The sequence below is a fragment of the Oxyura jamaicensis genome, chromosome 5 (assembly GCF_011077185.1).
Source record: "Oxyura jamaicensis isolate SHBP4307 breed ruddy duck chromosome 5, BPBGC_Ojam_1.0, whole genome shotgun sequence".
NCBI classification, from domain to species: Eukaryota; Metazoa; Chordata; class Aves; order Anseriformes; family Anatidae; genus Oxyura; species Oxyura jamaicensis.
The window spans coordinates 3,041,286-3,065,265 of record NC_048897.1 but is presented as its reverse complement, the minus strand read 5'-3'; the positions used below and the strand labels follow the sequence as shown (position 1 = coordinate 3,065,265).

The 23,980-nt window shown below is 48.6% G+C and overlaps 1 protein-coding gene across 3 annotated transcripts in view; it reads left to right on the top strand.

Annotated features, from left to right (window-relative positions):
- Nucleotides 1-1,270: 1,270 nt before the first annotated feature.
- The window catches only part of PRDM11 (PR/SET domain 11), a 41,700-nt gene continuing 18,990 nt past the window's right edge, over nt 1,271-23,980 (top strand). The window contains exons 1-5 of one of the 3 annotated variants that reach the window (XM_035327147.1): nt 1,271-1,475; nt 16,263-16,381; nt 16,951-17,054; nt 17,790-18,052; nt 19,031-19,098. In XM_035327147.1, coding sequence (XP_035183038.1) covers nt 16,266-16,381; nt 16,951-17,054; nt 17,790-18,052; nt 19,031-19,098 — 551 coding nt within the window. In that variant the 5' untranslated portion in view covers nt 1,271-1,475; nt 16,263-16,265. Of the gene's footprint in view, nt 1,476-1,691; nt 1,977-16,262; nt 16,382-16,950; nt 17,055-17,789; nt 18,053-19,030; nt 19,099-23,980 lie in introns of those variants that run through there. The other 2 variants (XM_035327146.1, XM_035327148.1) reach the window with 2 other exon arrangements.

Here is a 23,980-nt window from a genome sequence, read left to right as displayed (position 1 = left end):
AGCATGCATTTGTATTACTTCCATGATTTTTATTGTGTTTTTAATTATTATTTTTTCTCGCAGTTCATTCATCAATCATATTTACAAGCCCATTGTCCGCCTGGCTGCTAGCGGAGTGTTCTCATACATTTCAGCACATAGACAGAAACTGCAAACTAGAGCAGCTCTGCTAGGATCTCTAATATTTCTGAGGAGTCTGAAGGTGCTGACAGCTTATGGTATGCCTGTCCCAGGCAAGTGCAAGTGCCTCAAAGTCCATCTATCTGTGGTTACTGGTAAGGGTAAAATTACACAGCACGTTTACCCTTTGAGAAGGAATCCTCCCCGGAGAGGTTAGAAATGGGGAACAAAAAGCATACAGCAGCTGGGGACCTGACAAATGGCACTCATTTAAACTTCAAAATTATCATCCGTGCTGCTCCTGTAAAGCAAGCTCGTTTTGCACTTGTGTTGATTACCTTCCTCATTGTTTGGCCAGACAGTATCTTTAGCCAACTGAAGGAATATACCACGACCTGGTCCTGAAGTCCTGCCACCCCCAAACCCTCAGTGACAGCAGTGGAAGCAGCTTAAGGATGGCAGGAGCGGGGCCTTGATTATGCTTAGGCTGCATCCCCGCTACTCTCCATTCCACACCTCATCCCGTCCCTTTACAGCAGGCACCTTGGGATATTAGGGAAGATCTGTATTTCTTGGGACTGCAGACAAGGGTATTTCTCAGGGCTGCAGAAAAAGGGAAGTAGCTCCAAGCACCGGAGCATGTACATTGCCACCACAGCCCTGTTCACATACAAGCTCATTGTCAACCAAAGGAACTGAAAAATTATGGCCATTTATCTATCCCTCTCTTTACCCCCCACTGTGCCTCTTTTGGCAAAGCAGCCAGGCAGTTTGCATTGTTTCAAGTTTAACGCTCGCAGATGGTTTTATTTAGAATTTGTTTTATTGGTGAGACATGTTTCCTCTGTTTATTAAATTATGCCTACTTTTTGTCAGTCATCACGCTGCCCATAATTTCTGCGCAGAGCTCGGGGGGCTGGGTTCTTCTGTTGCTGTCGGGTGGGTTGTGTTTTTGTTTCGTTTTGTTTTATTTTTGGAGGGGGGGATTAGAAACGAGTCCCCAGGCTCGCCTTTTTCCTTGCGGGGGGCAATGACACCCCGGGAGGGCCGGGGGAACCAGGAGCCCGCAGGAGCCCCCTCGCTGCGGCCGGGGGCCGCTCCTCCGCCTCTCCCCGAGCTGCCAGCGGCCCCCGGGGGGGCGGCCCGGCGGGCCCGGCCCGGCGGCAGGTGGTGGCCGCGGCGGCGGGCGGGCAGCGCGGGGGGAGCCCGGCACGGCACGGCACGGGACGGGGCCCCTCGGCTGCCGGCTCCGTCCTTAAAAGCCCCCCCCTCCCCGAGCCCCTGCCCGGCCGGGGCGGCTGCGGGCGCAGATCGCCGCCGGCTCGGCGCGGAACTCGCAGGCTCCGGAGCAGGAGGTGGGAATTGAGGGCGGTTTGGGTTTCCTCGCTGTATTTTTTTTCCTGCTTTGTGCGTGCTTTTTTTTTTTCTTCTTCCCCCCCTTCTCGCTTCACCTCGGGCGCCAGGCACCGGGGCGGGCGTTCGCAGGCGAGGCGGGAGCGGCGCGGCCCCGGGAGAGCCCCAGCGGGCCGGGCCGGGCCGAGCCGGGCGGGCCGGCGGCGCCTCCCCCCGGTTCGGGGGGTCCCCGGGCTCGGCCCCCGAACGCCCCTCTCTTCCGTTCTCCATGTCATTTCCTGTGCTAATAAGATGGTGGTCACGGCCGGGAGGGAGGGAGCCGCCGCCGCCTCCGCCGAGCCCGGCCCGGCCCCGGGACCCGTCCTCGCCTGCGCCTAGCGAGCGGGGCCGGCGGGGCGGCGGGGAGGCAGGGCGCAGCCGGCCAGCCGGGCCCCCCCTCCCCGTGCGGAGCGGGCCCCCCCTCCGGGACGCCGAGGCGGGCCCCCCGCGCCCGCAGCGCCGAGGTGAGTCAGCCCCGCTGGTAGCCAAGGTGGCCACGAAAATGGCTGCGGGGGACGGGCGGGCGGGCAGCGCGGGGGCCCCGCCCGGGGGTCGCGCCGGAGGGCGGCGGGACGGGGGTGCCCGCGGCGGGGCGGCGGCGGCGACCCGCGCCCACCCCGCGCCGTCCTCCCCCCCCCCCCCCCCCCCCCCCCCCCCGCCCGCTCCCTCCCGGCCCCGCCGCTCCCCTCCCGCCCGCGCCGCGGCGGGAGCGCGGCCGCTGAGTGACGGCGCCGGCAGCCAATGGGCGGCGGGGGCGGGCGGGAGGGGCGGGGCGGAGCGGCGAGGGGCTCCCCGGGGGCCGCGGCCGGGAGCGCCCGGCGGGGAGGGGTTGGGGCGGCGCGGGGGGGGGGACGGCGGCTGCCCCGCGCTGCTTCACCACCAGGAAACGTTTAAAGTTCGTGATATTGGCATGGCATCATTACAGTGGTCGTTGCTGGTCTGGTGGTCGTGGTGGCGTTTGTGTGAAGACGTGTGGAGAGGCTACACGTTGTCCCAGAGGCGAAACGACTGGTTTTGGGTCGGCAACCAAGTAATAATACCACAGCGGAGCTGGGGGGGTCCCCAGAGGGAAGGAACAAGGGGCTAGAGCTTGGTCCGGAGGGTCAAGGCTTGCTCCCGCTGGTGGGAACCGTTGGTGTGGATTCCCAGCGTAGCGTTGGGGATGTGCATCCGAGACCTGCCAACAACCAGTTTTCCTGAGAAAGCCAAAACACACAAAAACTGCTTTTGTTCCTCGGGTTGGCTTGCGGCTTTCTGGTGTTTTAAGAAATCGGGGCTCTTCATCAGGGTAGGCTTGAGGTTCTTCTTACTGCAGCGTGGAGCTCCCCGAGCACGGGTCCTTCTGCCCCAGGACCAAGGCAGGGACATGTCTGGTGACAAGGAGCCGGCACGTGCCACCACGCTGTCACACAGCAGATGCCAGGGCTCCCAAGGCCTGCACGTGCCACCACGCTGTCACACAGCAAGTCCCAAGGCCTTCTGGTGGGCAGCAGCGCTGTGTCACAGGCCACGAGCGTCCCTGCATCTCTCCTGTTGTTGCTCCGCTTGTTGAAGTATTTCATCGGCAGCACTTCTCTGCAGCGCTGCTGCCTGGAGCCCTGTGGTGCAGGGGGAAGTGGCGTGGACCAGAAATCCTGTGCCGCTGCAGACACTTTTAGTGTCGTCTTCTGCACTGACCTCCTCTGCAGTCGTCGGGTGAAGAAGGCTTTAATTTCACAGGCGCTGACTCTTCTGTTCTCCCTGTGACCTCTTTTCTGCTGCTGAAGGTTCTTTTAAATAGGAGGAAAAAAATAAAGCCTGTAGAGCAGTGGTCCTAAAATTACGCTGTGAAATGTTGCTTTTCGAGCATCCCTGCTAGCTGAACTTGCCGGTGAAAGTGGATTCCAGTAGCGAGTCCAACCTCCTGAAGAAAAAACAGAGGACAAGGTGAGAGGCAGGTTCTTACCTTGCTGAGCAGCATCTTCAGAAAGAAGGCTAGGGAAAAGTGCTCCAGAAACAGAGAAAGTGTGCAGGTAGACGAGGCCGAACAAAGCGTTGTGGAAAACACAGAACAGTTGTGTGGCTTCTCTGGAAGGCAAGGGCAGCCAAAGTGGATGGAGGAGTGACCTGGTGAGGAGGGCCGCACGAGCATCCCACGTTTGAGTTTTTTTTCTTTAAGATGCCCATCTCACGGTTGGCAGGCACTGCACTAATACCAGAGAGGATTGGGAAGGTTGAGAGCAGGGAGGGAAGAAAGCAGAGGGGAAGGGGTCCAAATTTTGGCTTGTCATCTGGAGTTGGGTTTGCAGTGTGTGTCATTAGATGTCTGGTCACTGTCCTTACCATGTAGGTTTCTGACTTAAGCTAGAGTTGGTGAGGGTAGCACTGGCGCTTTTCCTCCTTCCATCCCAAACTGCGCACATAATTGCAAGAACCTATATGTTTCTGCTGAGAGGCAGACAGTGAAGCAATTCAAAATATTGACACTTAAACCTTTGCCATTATGCTTCCCGGTCAATGCTGTGCTTGTGTGAGTGGGATAGCCTACATCCCCGAGAGCTGTTGTTCAAAGGGCTCCTCTGTCCGCAACACGGGGAGGCAGCGGTCCAGCCTTTCATACTCGGAACAGCTTCTCTGCAGTCAGAAGGTAAAAACATTATACATATAATTTAAGGTTTAAGCTGCGATCTGCAGAATCTGGCAGCCTCTGGAGAGGGATCGGTAATGCATACTGCAGAGCAGCATTTCAGCACAGTCCCTCGGTCACAAACAGCCATCAATAAGGGGCCCATCAGAAGGGTATCGTAAGGGAAGTCATCCCATTTGAGCACGCTGACAAATGGATTCGTTTCTTTGCCCCTCTTCTTTTTTCCTCCTTAGGCTTTGGCTTTTCAGCCAGAATAGTTTTACTTCCGTGGTCTGACCAGTGAATCTATGGTTTCTGTTAGTGGGCAAACTGTACCATGTCCCGTGGCTTGGTAGTTATTTGTAATTTCTGCATTTTCCATGAGAAATGTGCTTTAGGCAGTTGAATGATCATGAGGATTACTGGTTAAGGAGTCTAAGCTGGTGGATCGTTACCTTTGAAAATGAGCATCTTCCCTTTAAAGGCTTTATGAAAAGTGTAGGTGCCTCGGGTTGTGACTGTCAGAGGAAGCTGGAGGCAGGATTTCCAAAACCCAGCACCTCTGGCAGGAGCCTGTTCTCCCATACTGTGCTGGCATAGGTGCTGCAGGAAGGGTTAGCGCGAGGGGGCACTGAAAAGAGCTTCCGTGGCAAGGCCACGCACTGAATGTCAGGAGCACTCTGTAAGGTTGCCAGGATGGCTTTTAGGAAGGGGCGTTGTTTAGGAATTCATCCCGGGCTTGCTGTAAGTGGCTCCTCCAGACAGCCAGCAGCATCTCAGCCTTGCACTGGGTGCCTGCCCAGCGTGCACCCTCGGCAGGTCTGCGGGCAGGGCACACCTGTGTGCCTGGGAGCACTGCTCACACCCTCCTCAGCGAGCATCGGAGCGCGGCGTGCACGCGGCTTCTGCTGGCTCCCAGAGAGCGCCACTTCGGAGCGTATCATGTTGAAGGCCAGTAATTGGAGCTGATGTTGGCCAGGGACATCAGCTGTTTCCAGGCTGATAATCGACTTGAAATGTTGTCCAGCGCATTCCCACTCAGTACAATGAAGCTTTATTTTGAAAATGTGTCATATAAACTATATCATAATAAACTGAGTGCAGTTCAATGCAGTCCTACACCCGGAGCCTCAAATAGCTGAGCAGACAAGGTACACACGCTATCTTCCTTGAAAAGTGTCCTAAACTTGGCTGGGGTTACCTTTTCACTCCTAGCACGTCCCTCTTTACACCTTTCATTTGGACAGTCCTTGACTTGCTGGTGTCTGTGTACTTCAGGGTCTTCGGAAGGGTTCTGTTCTTGTGTTGTTTGTTTTGATTTTTTCTTTCCTAAGCTACTAGAGAGTACTTCATTAGGTCTGCTGCTTTCCTTCAGTTGGAGACATTTTGCTTGGAAAGGCTGATGCAGATGTTAAATATGCCACAGTTTGGAGAGTCCAGTCTTTTCATTCAGAGGAAATTAATGAAAACACTTGGAAGCTGAAGGAAAAATCAGTGTTGATGGCATACTTCTGTGAACAATAACATACATTCTGGAGCTGTGTACTTGCCTAGGCATGCAGTGTTTGTTTTTTTGATTTCTTCGGTGTTGATTTTTTATTTCAGCCCATATGAGGTCAATCAGCTTTTGAAGAATAGAAACGAATCAGTTACTGAATTTTTGTTCCCCTTAAAACTGCAAAGAAAACTTTTGTTATATACAGCGTATAAGTTGCTTTGTTCCTTAACAATTTTTTCCCAAACCACGTAGTGTCGGACTGGCCCGTGGGTGCAGCGCTACCTGACTTCTTGTGCAGAACCTCGCCAGCCAGCGCTGCGTTGCAATTGCAAAGACGGCACCTCCAGAAAGGTGGATCCACTTACTCCGTCTCCTAGACGTGTTGAGAGCTAGCACCAACTAAATCAGATGTTAACGTGTGCTCCTTAGGTCTGAGGGACTTAACTGGTGGTTGTGTTTCCTTTTAACCAGGTCTCATTCACTTGTCAGGTGTTGAAATGTTGCCTTTGAGTTCTCTTGGTGTAGTCAGTGAATTTTTGTAGCCTGCCAGTGACTCGCGTGCGTGAAGTCACTGTGACGTGCCCCCTCTTCTCTTTGAACAGGAATTGAATGAGCTCTTCTGTGCTTCGACTAATCAGCGTTTTAAAAATGCCCGTGGTGTGAAGGATTAGCTATTTCTGTGCAACCCGACACCTGTAGGTCGAAGACACGCTTGACGAGGGGGCGTTGAAGGGGTAGACCAGAGGTGCTTGGCTCCTGCTGGAAACTTTCTGCTGCATTAGGATATGCAGGATCCGAACACCCCTTTCTCTGTATAGAAGGGAATGTGCAGATCAAGTGGTGGCGGTGGTGAATTCAGCACACGGATATCTGATTTCTTGGCAGATCTGACACTGCGAGTATCTGGACTGCTGCCTGCACCAAGGAAAGGGGGTCGGCGTGACCCACGCTCAGCCAGTACTCATCCAAGCGGTGTAACATGAGCCCCTAACCTGTAGACAGATTTACCAGCCCTGAATAATGTCTGTTGTACTGTGAGATCTTATCTCCCTAATGGCCTGCAAGAGGGTACAAACGCGAAGAAATAAATATGGCTTTTGCTTTTGCTTTCCCTGCATTTTGTAGAGCGGTTGATTTGTGCTCATTCTCCTCGGTGTGTTCATTAGTGGCTTTCAAGGGGTGAGCTAGCCTGTTAGAGTTTTAGAAACAGTTGAAAGTATGATTTACTTGTATCTTTTCACTTCCCCCCCCAATAGCTTGGAGGGGTTGGAGACAGAAGGCTGAGTCTGTACAAAGAAAGGAGCTGCTTGCTGTGTCCTGTAGCCCAAGGAGGGTGACACCGCTAAAACAAGCACCAAGGAGCCGTCATGTAACATCCCAACAAAAGCAGTATGGTACCAAATGGACAAATGGCACCAGAGCAGGATTTCGTATTGATGTTACTTCCCAGCTGAATGGGGATGCCCCTTGCAGCGGAGACTGCCTGCCTGGAGGTGTCAGTGCTCTCTGCTGCAGAGGCTTTGGCAGCTGGTTCCTGAAGCTTTTCCTTGGGGTGGTGGGAAGGAAGGGGTCTTGCGCAGTGGCCAGGTAGCTACTGGAAGTCCTGAGGTCTGACGGAGGGGCGGGAGGTGTCTCACCCGCCGTTAGGGTAAAGAGCTGTGGGTTGTGATCTGTGAGTAGCGCCGGCTGCTCGAGAAACTTGATGTCACGTGGCTGTATCAAGGATAAAATTGTGTTTTGTGGCTTGTGCTTTTCATGGGACAGAATTTAGGGGAAGTTTCTCAAAAATCGCCAGCATTATAAAGGTGTGTGTGTACATTGGTGTGCATGAGGGCGGACGGGGGCTCAGTTATCGCTGTGGAGTGCATTGCTGGCTTGGTGCAGGGACAGGGTGCTCTGGTGACGTGCTTTCTGACTTGGTGGGGCGGTCTGGATTTTGTGCATAGCTTGGCCATGCTTTGCACATGTGTGCAAGCCTGTTGGTCCTGCCAGTCCATCTACCACCAGTGGAAGAAAAAGAGTACTTCAGGTAGCGTTTTAAAAAAAAACCTCGAACTTCTAGAAAAGCGTTGAGTGAAAGGCTGTGTTGTTGTAAGATGGATGTGCTCTCCAGAGGAGCTAATTTAGACAGTAAGGAAATATATGTGAGGCTGATCACTGGCCGGATGCCAGTCACTGAAGGGCACAGGAGGCTGAAATGCCAGGCAGCGCTGGTAGTGCTGGCACTTCAGCCCGTGACGGTTGGGTTGCATGAATTATCTCTCTGCCTTCCAGCTAATTTTATCCTGTTGATTTTTCATGAATCATTTCCCATCTTTGTGGGTTAGAAATTGAGGTGGAAGTTTGCTCGCCAGAATAGCCACATCTGCTATTTAGAAAGCAGCGACTTGGGTTTGCTTCCTGCCCGCCCCCACGCCTTCCCTTCCCTTTCCTTTCCCTTTTTACCTCGCCAGTGTTAAACTTCATGAAACGCTGGTGTTGCTGACCCACGGGAGGTTTGGGGCTGGCTGGACACTGAGCTGCGGTGGCTCAGCCTGGCACCGAGTGTGGCCTCTCTCCAGCCTTTTTAGTCTTTCCATGGATGAGAGTAATAGAAGGCCATTTGAGCACCTCCCTTTGAAGCAAAGCAGGCACTGCATTAACAAGGGGATGTCTCAAGCTTGCTGATGTTCATATTTCACCTCTCTTCACGTATCAGATAAAGACTGGAAGAATAATTGCGTTGGGACAGTTCTGAAAATGGCCATGCAGATGGCCAAGGAAGTGATGGGCTGGATAGCGTGCTGCCAGCCCTGGGTAAATGTAAAGAGATTAATTAAACTTGATTGAAGTTCATCTGAAAGTGATTGATGTTACGGGACGTGTCTTCTACCCCTCTAACAGGTCTGTTTTTATTCTTTGAGAAGATTAATTTGGTTTAAAGAAAGCTAAGTAGATGTGATATACGTAGATACTACATAAGGCAGTTAACTCGGTGCAAGAGAACCCAATTAATATCCGATGCCAAAGAATACCGGTAAAGTACAAGTGGCTTAGGAACTGAAGGTAGTGATTGATGGAGAGTCAGCATCCAATAAATAAACTGAAGCGGCAGTATAAACAGTAAGGAGGATGAAGGATACGCTAAGCTGAAGGACAGTATTAGCACACAAATCAACCGTTTGTGGTTTAACGTTAAGGTGAATATAGAAAACGGTTTTTCACCGCTGAAAGATCAAGTCTGGCATTGCCACCTTAGACGAAGGGAGCAAATAATTCAGCTATTTTAAGCTAGAGCTTGATCGTTTGACAGAAGAGTCTCCGCAACGTGATACGCGGAGCCTGCATTTTCAAAGAAGTAGACTTGGTGACCCTTCCCTTGAACTGAGGGGAAGAAAGAAGCCAATTCTGTTTGACACCTACTCAGTGATGCAGAAGAAAGCGTGACTCATCACTGGTGAAATGTGTAGCTGAAACAAGTTTGGTGAACTGCAGCTATTGACAAGGGCAGGACAGCTGTGCAGAATAATCAGTTAGTTTTGGTAAATGGACCCACTGAAATAAAACCATTTTCATATAGACAAGTGGAGAGTTATGGCCATGGAGACGGATGGCCTGAACACAACCTGTGAAACGGGAGGCTGCATCCCAAACCATCCCTTGCAAGAGCAGAGGGGTCAGAAGGGGCAGGCAGCTCTGCGGAGCTTTCTGTGCCAAGTCACGGCTGAAAAAGACTGCCACAAGTCTGGACACACTGTTGGGGAAGTAATGAATAGGGGTACGCAGGCAGTTTTATGTCTGTACCCCTTATGTTTACTTCAGATTCACTCTTACATCAGCATGGCTTTCCAGTGCCAGCATCTTAAAATAACATACAGCGAATTGGAACAATGACACAGAAGAACGATGAAAATTGTTGGAAAGCTGAGAGTGCTGGATGGGGACATGTAGTGATCTGAGCCATGGATGTGTTTTTGTTCAGTGCTTATCGCTACTGCTATCCAAACACCTCTCAGTAGTACCTTAGGGAACAAGGCTTACATCTGTCACTTGGTTGTGTTCTTGCTCCATCCCTGGGGAGAAGAATGTTGTTTGAATGGCATCTTGTTTTAGTACTGGATTTTTGTTTGTTTAACTTCATACACGTACGTATACATTATGTTGAGGAAGCCAAAGGCGAAGAAGTGCAACTGGCACTCCTGACCAAAGATGGTGAGGTTTCTTACAGCCGTTAACCCTGGAAGCAAATCTTTCCATTTGCTCAAAGCAGCCCCCCAGCGTGCTGGGTATTTCAGCCTCTTCCACGAGGCTGCGGGGCCCTTTAAAAGAATTGCTGACTGGTGCCCAAAACTCAAAAGATTCATGTATAACTTGTCAGCGGCAGTGATTAACAATTGAAATGAACTTCTGTTGGCTCCTCTTCCCCTTGCCAGACTCAGATGGAGATTTGGTCCCCTTTATAGGCCAAAGGTAAGGGCATGTGACTTGGAGGGGATCAGTCAGGTTGACCTAATTCTCCCTTCTGCCCTTGAACTATGAATCAGGGAGGTCAGTGCAAAGAGCCAAATACACCAAAAAGAGCAGTTTTCAGTTGAAGGCAATTATTTTCAATGTACTTTAAAAATGCAAGGCCCTTGCAAATTCCTCGAGCTGCAGCGAGCAGCTGTCTTTGCTCTGTAGCATGCTGCACTGTTTGAGAGGCTTAGGTTGCATGGGAGCTTTACTTTGTCAGCATCCTGCCGTACAAATACGTCCTTACTCAACACTTAATGTGCAGAAGTTGAGCCAAATCATCCAGTTTGCAGTGACTTCTGTGGAGCCATGATGCTAGCTTCCCGCTCTTGGATCAACAAAGGGTAAACGCTCTGAACTGACCATAATACAGGGTTTTGTGGTAAATTCTGTGAAGTCAGCAGCATTTTCCACCTTGACGGGGAGCAACCTAGTCAATAAGTGTTCAATAAGACAAACTAATTTAGAATAACTCAGGGATTATTTCTGATGTTGTTTTCCTTCTTCTTCCTCCAAATTATGTCTATCCTGACGTAGATCGTGGCAGGTTTTGATGGCATGTTTTGCTAACGAACCATGTAAGAGCAGCAGTGAGAATGTGCCTTGCGTCTACTTGAAATGAAAGGAGGAGTTCAGGCTGGCAAATGGGAATTTCCCTGTCCTCAGCCCTTATGCAGTGAGGGTAATACTGGGAACTCAGTGTCACGGCACCTGAAGGCTGTTTGTCACCTCAGATGCTGGTCACTGAAACCACTGACAACTCTCAGCCTTCGCTGCTGTAAAACTGTTTGAAGCCCCGTGGTTTTGAAAGTTGTTCTTAAAACTTCTTCAGAAAACTGCAGCGAAATTGGTGGTGTGTGCAGTTGTCTTCTGTGTAGTCCTGATCTTCTTCAGTGTTTCGAGAGTTTAAAACTCAAAGAAAATCCGTCATACTTCTCTTACGGTGAGTTTATGGCTACCAACCGTAGTAAAGCAATTGGCAATGTTTAAAACAAATCGTGTTTGCAGCCCATGCTGCTCAAACCCTACATCGCCCATGCCACTGTAATTTTCACAAAGTTTGCATCTGTGAGTGCCCCCCTTGTGCAGCTGGATGCATTTCAGCCCTGTTCTGAGGCTGTCGAGGAAGAGCCCGGCAGCAAGCGAGGAGGCAGGTCACCGGTGTCACCGTGTCAGGACATCGCTCAGCTGTGCCACCGGCTGCAGGACAGCTTCACCCCCAGCATTGTACTCCAGCAGGGGGATGTTAAGCCAAGGCTGTGGCAACTCTTAACTTAGAAGCAACTTTCCCATCATAGTTTGTCGTTAGTGTCCGTCTATGGACAGGGACCTCCGCTGAACAAGCTGGTTCCCACTCTCATCCTGCGGGATCCATTTACATGAGTTGCAGCCATGCATGGCCAGCTGTGTAGCCAGCTGATACCTCATAAAGTGATCTGAAACGGTTGGCATGGCCAAGGTCCTTGGTAAGTGAATACACCTCGAGGAAAATGGTCCTCCTGGGTCATTCGTGGCTGTCGGGGGGAGCTCAGAGCCTTGAAAGCAGTGCTTTATTCCCCTTCTGGGCTCGTCAGTAGCCGAGTGTTCTGGATTACTATTTCTGGTAATAATATGCAACTGTAGAAAAAGCATATGAATTAAAGCTCATCTTTAACCATGGGCCCACACTTTAAAATGTTATACTAGCTATGCAAGATCTTTCTTAAAAGAAGAGGCGATGACCTCTAGAAGCCAGCAGTGAGAAATGGAGGGAACGAGCTGCGTACTGAGGAGGGGATGGATTCCTATATGGCTGTTTCACATGCAAGAATGTCCAAATCTGGGAAATGCGCCAGTAAAACGTAAAATTAAAGCTCTGTTTTGGAGCCTGATCCACACAGATAAGAGTCTGTGGCTGTTAACTAATAACTACAAGTGGGGCAGTGATAAAGACGGCATTCTTGAGGACAGGAATTCACAGGTTCGTTCCTGCTTAACCCCATTTGGACTTTTCTTCGCACATTTGAGGTTAACAGCTCAGATGTGCTTGTGCCTTCTGTTTCCTTTATTGTTAGCAACATGGTAAAGCCATTGGAGATCTTAACGTGTGTCGTGCAGCGATGTGACAGGCTCTTGCTTACTTTTTGCAGTGAACAGGGGAGAGATGACATGGCACTGCCCGTGCTTGTTGGGATTTGCAGCAGCCGCGCTGGTGTCCCAGGCCTCCTAAGGGGTGTTGTGTCTCGTACCATGACTGTCTTTGCTGTCCAAAGGACTCACTGTTGTGTTGTTGACAAAACAACACCTGGATCTTCACTGCATCCTTTTGACTGAGGGACTGTCTTCCCTAACATGCTGCTGGGATTTTGCAGTAGGCTGCGTGCATGCTGACATAAAGGGGGCTGAGCATCTTGATGGTGACAGGGACAAGTACATCCTGGGAATGCCTTGAGCAGTTAACCAAAGCAGCCTGCTCTGAATATACTTACGCACTGCTTCTCTACGTTTTCTGAAATCTTCAGTATTTAGGTATAAAAACCAACACAGCTATAAAAATTGCCCAAAAATGAAGTGGAAGAAGGCAGTGAAAAGTGTAGAATGTGAATTGGAAACCTGTAATTGTGGAAAACGAGGAGAATGGGCAAGAAAGGAAAAAAAAAAAAAAAAAAAGTGGGAGGTAAAATTTAGAAAAATTAAATACAGCTTTATATACATCGGGAACTTGAAGAGTCCTAAAAGCACGGTCATCTACTGGTACCTGGAACTGGAGAAACAATGAATGTTTCTTTTCTGCAACTCAAGGAAAAGCTAGGTAAGTTGGATGATGATACCAGTTACAGCAGCAGCATAGTGCCTTCTGTTGTAATATTAGCTTGGGAAATTATCAAACAGCAGCTACTAAAGAAGAACATTTTTAGGTTGGCTGTTCTGGCTAACTTAAATTGAGGGATTTTAAAAGTCCTGGCTGAACAGCTCTCTGTGGGCTATAAATGCTAAAAACTTTTTTTAATGTATTCATAACAAGTTAGACCGAAAAAAAAAAAATAAAAATGTTCTGTGCTAGTGATTAAGTCATAAATAAGCAAGCTAATATCAAGTTAAATCTGTTCAGACTGGGATATTAGGCTACCTTTGGTCTGAAGGTGGCATCCAGTAAAATAATATGATAGCTGATAGGGATTTGACTGACTATGATGAAAGGGAGCATTATTTGTAATAATCCATCTGTATAGATTTTTTGGAAAATAGGTCTTTGCAAGCATGATGTAATCTTGTGACGTTGCTTTATTATTGCTCAATAAAGGTAAAAGCGGTGGTGTGTCTTAAGTCTTCAATGCACAGAAGTTGACCACAGGTCGCTGGAATACCTAGCTAGAATGATTCAGCCTGTCACACTGAATAAACAGAAACCCAACTAAATGAAAGGTCACTGTATCAAGAAGAGAACCATGCTCGATCAGGTGTATTTCTAGTTGTGTCCGCTGGGATTCAGTTTCTTGGCTCGATGCTAATCAACAAGTTTATTGGTGTCCTGGAAGAAAAAACAAAATTAATGTTGGTATTTGTGGACAATGCAAAGTTTGATAGAGTTGCTAACGAAGAAAAGGAACGAGTTGCTGATAGGGATGTGATCTCATGCTTGCTGGATGAGAAAACAGCAAGTTACATGAGTATTGTATGAAAAACCAGGCACCCAGAAACAGTGACAGTAGGTGTGCTGGCAGTGGTGATGTCCCGAGAGCTCTGCAGGAGCTAGGACTCTTACAGCAGCACGGTGCTTTGCTGAACACAAAATCCCAGCTGGGCACGGTGGCCAGAAAGTAAATGTGGGACTTGGACACAAACATGGAAATCTTGAGCTGGAGCAGGGAGGGTGTTATCTTAGTGCAAGGTACTGCTGCAGTCCATGCGGGAACATGGCTGTCAGTGCTGGGCAGGAATGTTGCTGATAAGTTGCAGCGAGTTCAGGGGAGACCATGAGAACAAAGGGCTGGAAAATATACCGTACAGTGAAAAAAGGAACCTCTGTTTGTAAAATCAACACTACATTTCTCTCTCTTTTTTTTCTTTCCCTGCTCTTCTTGGAGGTATTCTGTAGTTTAGCCAGGAATTCACTCAAGGAAGTGCCACGGCCCGCATTGCGCAGGAGGTCAGACTGCACAGTCCTGGGGTCTCTCTTGCTTCATAACGCAGGAATCTCCTCAAGGAAGAATGGGAGAGGAAGAGCCATTGTCTGTTTGCAGGGGCATGTGTCTGCAGCTCTTCCTACTAAAAGGCCCTGGGGTTTGCGGGCAATTAAATTCCTCATGCCCTGTCCTCCAAGCTTCCCTAATGTGTGATTTTTTTTCGGACAGTGTTCACTGCAGAACATCTGCCCCACTGCCAGCATCCGCCTTGCCTGCGCCAGCACAGGCCCCGCAGCTAGTCAGCTCTGGGGCAGCATCCATCTATTTGTTTCTTAAGCAATGCCCCACATACACACAGCTGCTGCTTTTTTCCTCCTGAGCTGTTTTCTGCAGACCTCTCAGGAAAGACCTTTGCTTCTCCTCTGGGAGAGGCTGGTAGCCTTGGCCATGGAGAGGGGACCTTTCTCTTTCCTCTCTCTCTGGAGAATTCAGACCGCTGAAATGATGAGTACCCCCGTCAACTTCTTTTTGACTTTCTATAGTAATTCTAAAAGAAAATACATCCTGTCCTGGACGTGCTGTAAAGGCATAAATTGTGTGTCTGCATGTATCTGATTGTACTTAGGTTGAGGCTTTGCTTTCAGTGTTGTATGAACATTAACCAGTGCTTCCTTGATACACACATGATAAAGGTCTTTCAGGCTGCTCGTTGGCATGTGAGGAGTTGGGCTGGAAAAATTAATCATTTGTCCCCCGGCACAAAGAAGAGCCACAAAGGCTGGGAGTAGAGTTCCTTCTTATTGTAAACAGGGTACAAATGCAGACCAGATTTCCATGGTGCTCAGTCCTCCACAAGCGTGTGTGGCATAAGAAAATTCCTGTCCTCGGGGATTTGTGGCCTAAGAACACGAATTTCAGGATGTCCAGAGCCAAGTTGTGATGGGGATGGGCTCTTCCACCAGCTTCCCTGACAGAAGGGGACTGATCAGCTGCTGAGGCCCGTCCGCTGGGTGCTGCTCATATGCAACATATCATCGGACAGCAGATGTGGAGAAGGGGGGATCACAGGAGACTTTGGGGAGCAGACATGAAGCCTGTCCAATTTGGTAGCAGGCCTGAGAACAGCCAGTGTATGTACTTTAGAGGGAATCTTAAGACAAATATAACAAAGAGATGAGCAACCCTCTATTTTATTCCTTGTCTCAAGCTCTGATGCTCAGTGGCCCTTCCAGAAAATCCTAAGATTAACTAAACTAATTCTGAATTATCATCACTTGCCATACCAATGTTTACTGTTCAGCAACACCCTGTGGCAAGTGGTGTGAGGGGTTATTGGTTTGACACTGTCTTTAAGTGTCATTAAGTAGTTCCTGTCTCCTGTGATGGGCTACTAGAGAAGCATTTTTGTTACGGTGACCTGTGTTCTGGGAGGGTGGTGATAGCTCAGCGCCATTCAGTGCAAGGGACAGGGAGATGGAGAACATGACTTGTGCAATTTTGTCAGAGTCCTGCAGGGTACTGTAGGCACTTAACTTGTTTGTCAAAGGTGTCCAAAGCATACAGAAAGCTCCATCTTCAGAGCTGCAATATGCCTTGCCCTGTTCCCAGAAGGATACCGACATGTTATATCCATATGCAGGGCCTGGTTCATGCTGCCACCTGTATTCCTTTTTCTTGGCATTCTGTCCCTGAAGACCTGCTCTGAAATAATCGTGCCCTGCCTTTCGGTAACACATCCCATCAATCAGCCTTAAATTCCATGCGCAACGTTTTCAGTGAGCGTGGTGGAGCATACTTTGCATTCCCTGTGCCTCAGGTTGCTCCACGGTGTCTCACATTCTTCACCTGACCCGCGACTGAACTGCTGCTTCCTCCCCACCACAGCAAGGGGTTTCCACCTACGTATGCATGTAGGTGCCCCCATTTCGGTGTGGTGGCTGTTCTTGGTGCCCACGGTAGGGGGGAAGCTGCTGGCTGGGTCCTCGCCTCAGGGAGGAAGGTTGTGATTTCCTGGCCGCTCATTTTTCTCCTCCCTTGCCTTCTTTTTCAGAACATGAGTGAAAACTTGAAGGACTGTTTGAACCAGACCCAGGCTTCCTTAGGGGAGATGGTGACAATAAAAACAGAGGCCTGCTCTCCGCACCGGGACCAGGAGTATGGACAACCTTGGTACGTGGCTGAGCTTTGGTCGGATGCACTCTCGCCTCTTCTCTCCACCTCCCCGTTAGCTTAAAGTTTGAGGGATATGCTCAAACCTCGCAAAGTTGCTAAAACCCTCTCTTGTGAGATCTGCCTTGAGGTGCATGACAGGGATGATCACCCACTCATGTGCTGGACACGTCTGCTACACACGGTAGTTCACCCCCAGCCTTGTGCTGGCTTGTGTTGAGGGCCATGCTTTGCCCTTGATCAGCACATTTTTGGGGCTGTAGCAGAGCAGCTCAGCCTTTTCTGTTGGTGGAAATCCACTCTGCCAGTCTCCAGTGGGTGGGACGGGCCAGATGCATGTCACACGTGGAGGTGCTCTGGCTGAAGCCACTAACTCCTGTAGGCTTTAGCCATAAAGCCTCTCAAGTATTGGCTTTTGGCAGCTTAGATGACAAATTGAATCATTTCTTTGCTACAGGTGTAGCACTAAGTGTTGTTTAGCCCCCATGGCTTGATTGCCTCCGTTCCTCTTTGTTTAGTTTCCCAGGTCTCAGTAACTTAAAGGCATCTTTCTGTTGTTTTCTCCCCAGCTCTGGAAGGCCTGATCCGCAGTCCATGGATGTAGAGCCCAAGAAACTGAAAGGGAAACGGGATTTGATCGTGACCAAGAGCTTCCAGCAAGTGGATTTCTGGTGTAAGTGTCTTGGTGGGGGGGGGAAGAGTAATGCCTCTTCGTATATAGAGTCCAGGCTTTCCTAATTGACAACCTGTTGGTTTGGGGCAGGAAGTAAGCAAGGAAGGAAAAAGCCAGGGACAAACATGCATGGTCTTCTAAGACATCTGATAGGGAAGCTGTTGCACAAAAGTGGCTTGTCAGTCATGGGGCTGTGCAGTGGTGGGGAGATAGGTGGTAAGTGTGCCAAAAACATGAAAATACAAGCACAAGTGACATGGAAAAAACCCAGGAGTCTGCAAAAGCCAAAGGTATGAGATGTGAAAATAAGAAGGGAGTATGGTGTGGACAACAGCTCTTTGCTCTTATTCTGGGAAAGAAAACATGTGCCAGTTACATTGGCATACCCTGAATATTATAGGCCTAAGTCCCTGTTTGGCCACAGGGCCAGTGCCTGGGGTGCCGTCTCTCTCTGCAGAGCACAAGATGAAGGCTGTAGGTGAGGGTATTTTTTTCAGAGATACCAGTTTTCATTTCCCTCTGGTGTGTGGGGAGTCAAACTTTTTGGCTAGAGGAGGTCACTGCTAGTAGGTAATCTGCAGAGATCTCCCTGTGGACAGTGAATGGATTTCTCACTGCATGGAGCCGTTGGTGGCACCGCTGGTGCTTGCCTGAGGATCTGGGAGAGCATGTTGTACGAGCTGGTGTGGGCATCCCATCTGCCTGACCTAACCCCTGCTCCCCTCACGCCCACAGTCTGCGAGTCCTGCCAGGAGTACTTTGTGGATGAGTGCCCCAACCACGGCCCCCCAGTGTTCGTCTCCGACACCCCGGTGCCTGTTGGCATCCCAGACCGGGCAGCGCTGACCATCCCGCCTGGCATGGAGGTAGTGAAGGAGCCCACCGGGGAGAACGACGTGCGCTGTATGAACGAGGTGATCCCCAAAGGTCATATCTTTGGACCGTACGAGGGGCAGATCTCTAGCCAGGACAAGTCTGCAGGATTCTTCTCGTGGCTGGTAAGTGAGGTGTCTCCCTAACAAAGTGGCTTCCCAGTTGCACAGCTCAGGGCTGGGACGTGCGGGCACATGGAGCCAGAGCTTAGCCATCTTCCCCCTTCCGTGAAGCTCCTCTGCTTCACCCATGTGGGCTACGGGCTGACATTGACTTGCCATAATGATTAGTGGCTTAAGGGCAGAGATAAGTGAAAGCAGATGAGGTACCATGAGTTCAGTTCACAGCTGTAGGAAGCAGAGCTTGCTTCTCCTCTCCCTCTTGCCATGTTCTTCCATTCCCACTCAGTCTCAGACATGTCTGATACCTCCTCTGCTCTGATCATCACTTCGAGGAGAGAGGAAAGATCATATTTAGAGATTGCAGAGCTGACTTTTGGGCCTCCAACATCCTTCCCATCCAGCTTGAGAGCAGGTGGCCCAAGGGGCCAGGAAAGAGAAGACAGAGCTCTCCCAGTCCATCAGGAACTGATCTACAAGCAGCCTCCAACACCAAAAAAAACATATTTTTTACCCTAGTACTAAAATGCTCTGTTAGCCTGCAAGGTAGAGATATCACTAGATCAGCAAATAATAATAATTGTTAAAAATAAGATGTGGGACTTGAATTCTAGGTAGGAAAAAAAGGAGAGCTTCTTGTATGAAATGCTGCTCACACTCTTCTGTCTGAAATAAATGTGTCTCAGCTGTGCCCTGAAAAGGAAGTTAATCTTTTGTATCTTGGGACTTAACCATTTTGTCAGCTGCATCCATAGTTCTGTGTTGCAGATACTTGTACTTAGGAAGAAGCCACCAGAATAGCTAAAAGTTCAGAGTAGCCTCCACACAAATGCCCCGTGCAGCAGTCTATAACTATGAAAACTTAGATTCTGGCATAGTTTCGTGTCCTGACCTGAGGCTGAAACTGAAACGGATTTGGAAGTCAAAGACTTCCTTCTGTCTGAACCAGCTAGTTCATGTGCTTGCATCTCTTCTGTTCTGCAGATCGTGGACAAGAACAACCGCTACAAATCCATCGATGGGACAGATGAAACCAAAGCAAACTGGATGAGGTGAGTCCAGTTCTCTTCTGCCTTCCCTTCTGGGGCTTTGTGTTCCAGAGAGAGGCCATCAAACACTCCTTGTTTTGTGTGACAGAAAAACAAACCAGAACGACACAACCACTTCCATAAAGGGTTTGCTTGTGCTCTTCAGCATTTGCTGTGTTAAGAATCCTTCAGAGTCAATGACAGGAACTAAAACAAGGATGTGTGTAGAGCGTGGCTATTTTCTGGAATGAGAACAAATGATAAAGACCAAGCCTATTTATCCGCTCTTAGAAATGCTGACAGATCTCACTTCATTTTTTTTTCTTTACTTTATGTTCAAATATTGGAAAAATGCTTTGCATAAATCCCCAAGGTAGTATTTGTTCTATTTGGGTTTTTTTGTCCTTTCCTAATTGACAGACATTGAAAGAAGTGTTTTTTTTGTTTTGTTTTGTTTTTTTTTTCCCTTTCTGGGCTTCACTTGAAACAGTTGTCTGTGGTGGCTGTCGTTTGTAGTGTCAGCTCTGCTGTGTTACGAGATACATGGAGTGAGCTGCTGCAGCTCCCAGTGTAGACATGATGAGCGTGCTTGTGCTCCCTCTGCCGGCCCAGGGACTCAAGAGAGCAGAACCCAAATACCAGTTAGTACTGAACCAGGAGTGTGGCAGGCTCTGGTTCGTTGACTGCAGCAGTAAGAGAAAATGTTTGGAAACAGTGCAGTACTTCAAATATCTGCATATGTAGGTCACTCTTGCAGCCTCCTGAGGCAGAGGCAAAACACTGATGTGCCCTCGTGCCTGTGGTGAGTCACTGGAACGGGACATTGCTGTGTACTTTGGCCTGTCCCACTTCGGACCAGTCCTGCCTTCAGGGGTGAATTTTGGAAGCGGTTGTTGTCAAGAAGGCATTTTGTACAACAGTAAGTTAGTGTGAGAGTTAACTGGATCGTTGGCCTGGATGCCGGGGATTTTCAGTTGATTTTCAGTTGTCGGTCACTGCAGGAAGAGAGAGCATGAAGTACAGACGTATAGATGTAAGACCAGCATAGCTGATCAAAGCTGGTAGCACAACTTCTTGCTCCGTTTGAGTCCTTGCATGGATAACAGCTGTTGCGATACTTCCGTTCATAAAGTTTTGCAAGTGATCTAATGTTTCTGTAAGAATTCCAGCCATTACAGTTGTTCACTACTGGATGAGAGAAACTGCTAGTCCTGTGCTGAGACTGGAGTTGTCGCTCCCAAAAAAAGCAGTGGTATTGTGGACAGTTAGGTAGGAGGATGCATATCTTGAAGTAAAGAACGTGAAGTTCAGAAATCAGTGAGACTTTTCTGCTTGGATTATATCACCTCTTTACATGATCTGGATGACAGTGAAACGGGGAAAACAGTCTTGGAAAGCAAAAATCATGTGATGAACTCTTCTTCCTAATACCACCAACATGGATTTGATATTTGGAATTATATGGGTGTTACTCATGGTTCCAGCACCAAAGAACAGGATTTCCTTGTTTAAACATGTATTTGCCATAGTTAAGTCTTAAGACAAGTGTGATCTGGGCCATTTTGTATAGCCTTGAAAGGCAGGGAGGTTACGGTTTTGTGAGAAGGGTAGGGACAGTAAGGGGGATATTTGCAGCTTCTGGGGAAGAGGACCTGTGCAGGATATTTACTCATCTTTCTGTTTTTACTCTTGAAAAATACTTGTAATATCAGTACTACTTGGAGTCTGACAGACGGTACAAGTGGAGATAGCGGTCCTCAAAAAGCGTTGCTTTTGTACGTTGCTGGCCTTCAAACAGATGCACTCGATATCCTGCACTAGGATATTACCTGCCACGGAGATTACCCACAGAAACCATACTTCCAGGACGCTGTAGACAGCGCTCTTTTTGTTTTTCAGATGGTGCTCTTTGCCATCACTCACAGATGGAGTGCTTTGCAAAGCAGATCTACTCACCCTCTGGGTAGGTGGGTATGGCACGGGGAGGGCAGCTTGGGCTGACTCCTCTCTCTTCTTGTAGATCTGGCTATTGTTTTTGTTGTTTGACTACCACATCTGAGTCCATTTTCATGTTCCCGCTGAGAACAATTTGTACACCACAGCACTTGCTGTTTTAATTTCAAGTCCCTGTTTACCCAGGGCAGCGGACGGAAGGAAGGAAGGAGTACAGCATAGCAGATGACATGGCAATGGCAGCATCTTCTTGCCCTTTCCCTCTTTAGTCAGTCAAGATGCTCCTGATACTGCAAGCATCTTCCCCTAAGCTGGCCTTTATCTCTGTCTAGTGTAAAGTGCTGTTGTTTCCAATTCTGTATGAAACTCCATGGTTTTGAACTGCAGGGACATGTGTAAACCTCTTTTCCTATGTTTTTTTGTTTATTTGTTTCTGGGGACTCAGTGACCAAATACTGTGAATCACAGCAAACATCAAAAAAATTGTTGCTTTCTGGGACATAAATTCTTAAACTGCTGCTGCTGAGGTTAGGTCTTCTAAAGGCTTGCACAGAACCAGCTGTTGTTCCTGTTTACTTCTGAGGAAATTCTGTTACTCAGTTGTTGGGGATCCTACTTAAAAGAAACGGACCTGACCAAAAATTGACAGTCATTCAGAAAGTCCAGGAAATGTGCCCCTGTGTGTCTTATCACTTTGCTCAGACTGAGGTGCAGGATAGGAAGCACCTGCAAACTGGTGGTGCCTAAACGAATTGTTGAAGTGCAGTGCCTCATGTGGGGGGTCTCCAGGCTAATTTTGGCATATAGAGTCGCTGTCCATTCTTACATGCGACTGTCTCAGTTCTCAGGTTTTTCGTAGAGTTGAAATTCATCCTCTCCCTCAGCCCATGTGAAAAGGCTAGTGCAAAATTGATTCATCTCTTTCTCCTTTGCTTTCCTCTTTGTTCCCTTCCCCCTCCAAAACATGATGACAGAGAGGCCATGGGGAGCAAGACTGTTTTATATCTTCCTTACAATGGAGATGTCTGCAAGTTGATCTTCATTCAGTATTAGAGCTTGGAAGGGACCTCTGGAGGTCCTACATTCCAGCAGCTTACTCAAAGCAGAACAAACCTGGATCAACAGAACTTTAAGCAGTGAGCTGCTGCTTTTATTTTAAAGGACCTCTTTAAAAACGCATTTATAACCAGGGTTAGTGTCACTATCCATGTGTTCAGGAGGAGTGAAAGCCACAAGTCATTTTGTTGAGCTTCATATACTGCTTGCTCTCTGTTACCTTCTAGCAAGTGGCACAAATGTTCTTACGTGTTACAGTCAGAGAGTTATGCAGAGCAAATGGATCCTAAACTAAAGCACTGCAGGACTGTGATCGCTGTAATTTATTTTTTTTCCCCCAGGGTGACTATATGCTTGCTTCTTAGAGGCTTAGAGTTGGTTGATGTCATTGTAAAGGTGATCATTTAAGTGCCCACTGTTCATGTAGCTTACAACTTCACTTTTGGTTTTAAAGAAACAGCTGTGAAGTCTTACACTTTCAGATTGACCTGGGCTACAGTGCAGATTAAAAGCCCCACAGCTGTGCCTCCTGTGGAGCTTGTAAAACCCACACAGCATCCCCAGAGGTACTGTCCAGAACTCATTACTCTTTGTGTGGCGAGTTTGCTATTGCAATACTTACATTGTTGTAAATAGTTTTGACCAAAGTCCTGCTGGAGCAGGTGTGAGGAAACCCTGAAACCTGAATAGCTGGGTCTGCCAGACATTGTGCTAAATGCACTTAATGGGATACCACGTCTGGGAAGAGTAAAAAGGGACTCTTAATTCCTTGTCAGTGCAGTTGTGCAGGTGACAGGAGCCATAGGTTCAGCAGAGTAGAAAAAGCTCAGATTTCCTGACCCCATCAGAGGCTCTGAGCAGCTCCTGAGAGAATTACGTACTGCAAGTTCACCTCTGCCAGGGGACACTTAGCAAAATAGTGTCACTCCTTTTCACCAGAGCAGCTTGTCAGTGCAGGTTTGTTTCCACTGCAGGGAAGAACTGATGGTTCTGTGCAGTTGTGGGTACTCAAAGAAAATACACACAAAGCCCAACTTTGCTGGATATGATAAAAACCAAATAGTTAACGTTCTCTTGCTCAGTGCTTCACATAGCCTCTTCCCCTCTTCCAGTGTTCAGATGGGAAAACTCCCTTTTCCTTTTATTTTTTATTTATTTATTTATTTATTTTGAGATTTGTGTCCCAAGTGCTTTGCTGGCTCTCCATCATTTAATTACCATCTTCCCTAAACTCTCCTTGTGTCCCTACCTAAATGAAGCTTCAGCAGTCAGTATCTCAAGGATTAATTTACAGTTGGCCCAGTGAAATACTTCTGTGCACTTAGCTCCCGGCTCTCCCCAGGTGTCTTGGGTCTGAGCAGCATTTCCCACTGGTGTTTCAGCTTCAACCAAGGTTAACAGCTTCTGACACTTTCCCTGATGGAAGGCAGCAGTGGCAGCAAGATTTGTTAAACGGAAGTGTAACAGTGCTAAGAAGAAACTAGGATGATGGTTGACGAGAGTCACTTTACCTTTCTGGGAGTTTTTCTTAGTCTGAAGCCTACAGGCTCTTTCACATGAGTGTACCCCAAACCACCTCTTCTGCTGGGCCATGGCAGTGCTGAAAGGCCTGGGGTGCCAGCAGGGCCATCACCAATGTGGGACAAGTGAGGCCTTTGGCTCGTTCCAGCTTCTCAGAAAGTACTGTGGGGTGGCAAAAGTCTGGCTGTGAGAGATAGGACATCCAGCCTAGATTTTAGGATTAAATGTCATTTCTTGGAATAGGAGGGTCAGAGCTATCCCAGCGAGATTTTTTTCCATTAATATCACAATAATGCTAACAACAGCATCTTTGCTTTCATTTAATTTGTGACATTGAACAGAAAATTCAGCATGTGAGGAGGCCAATATGTTTTCC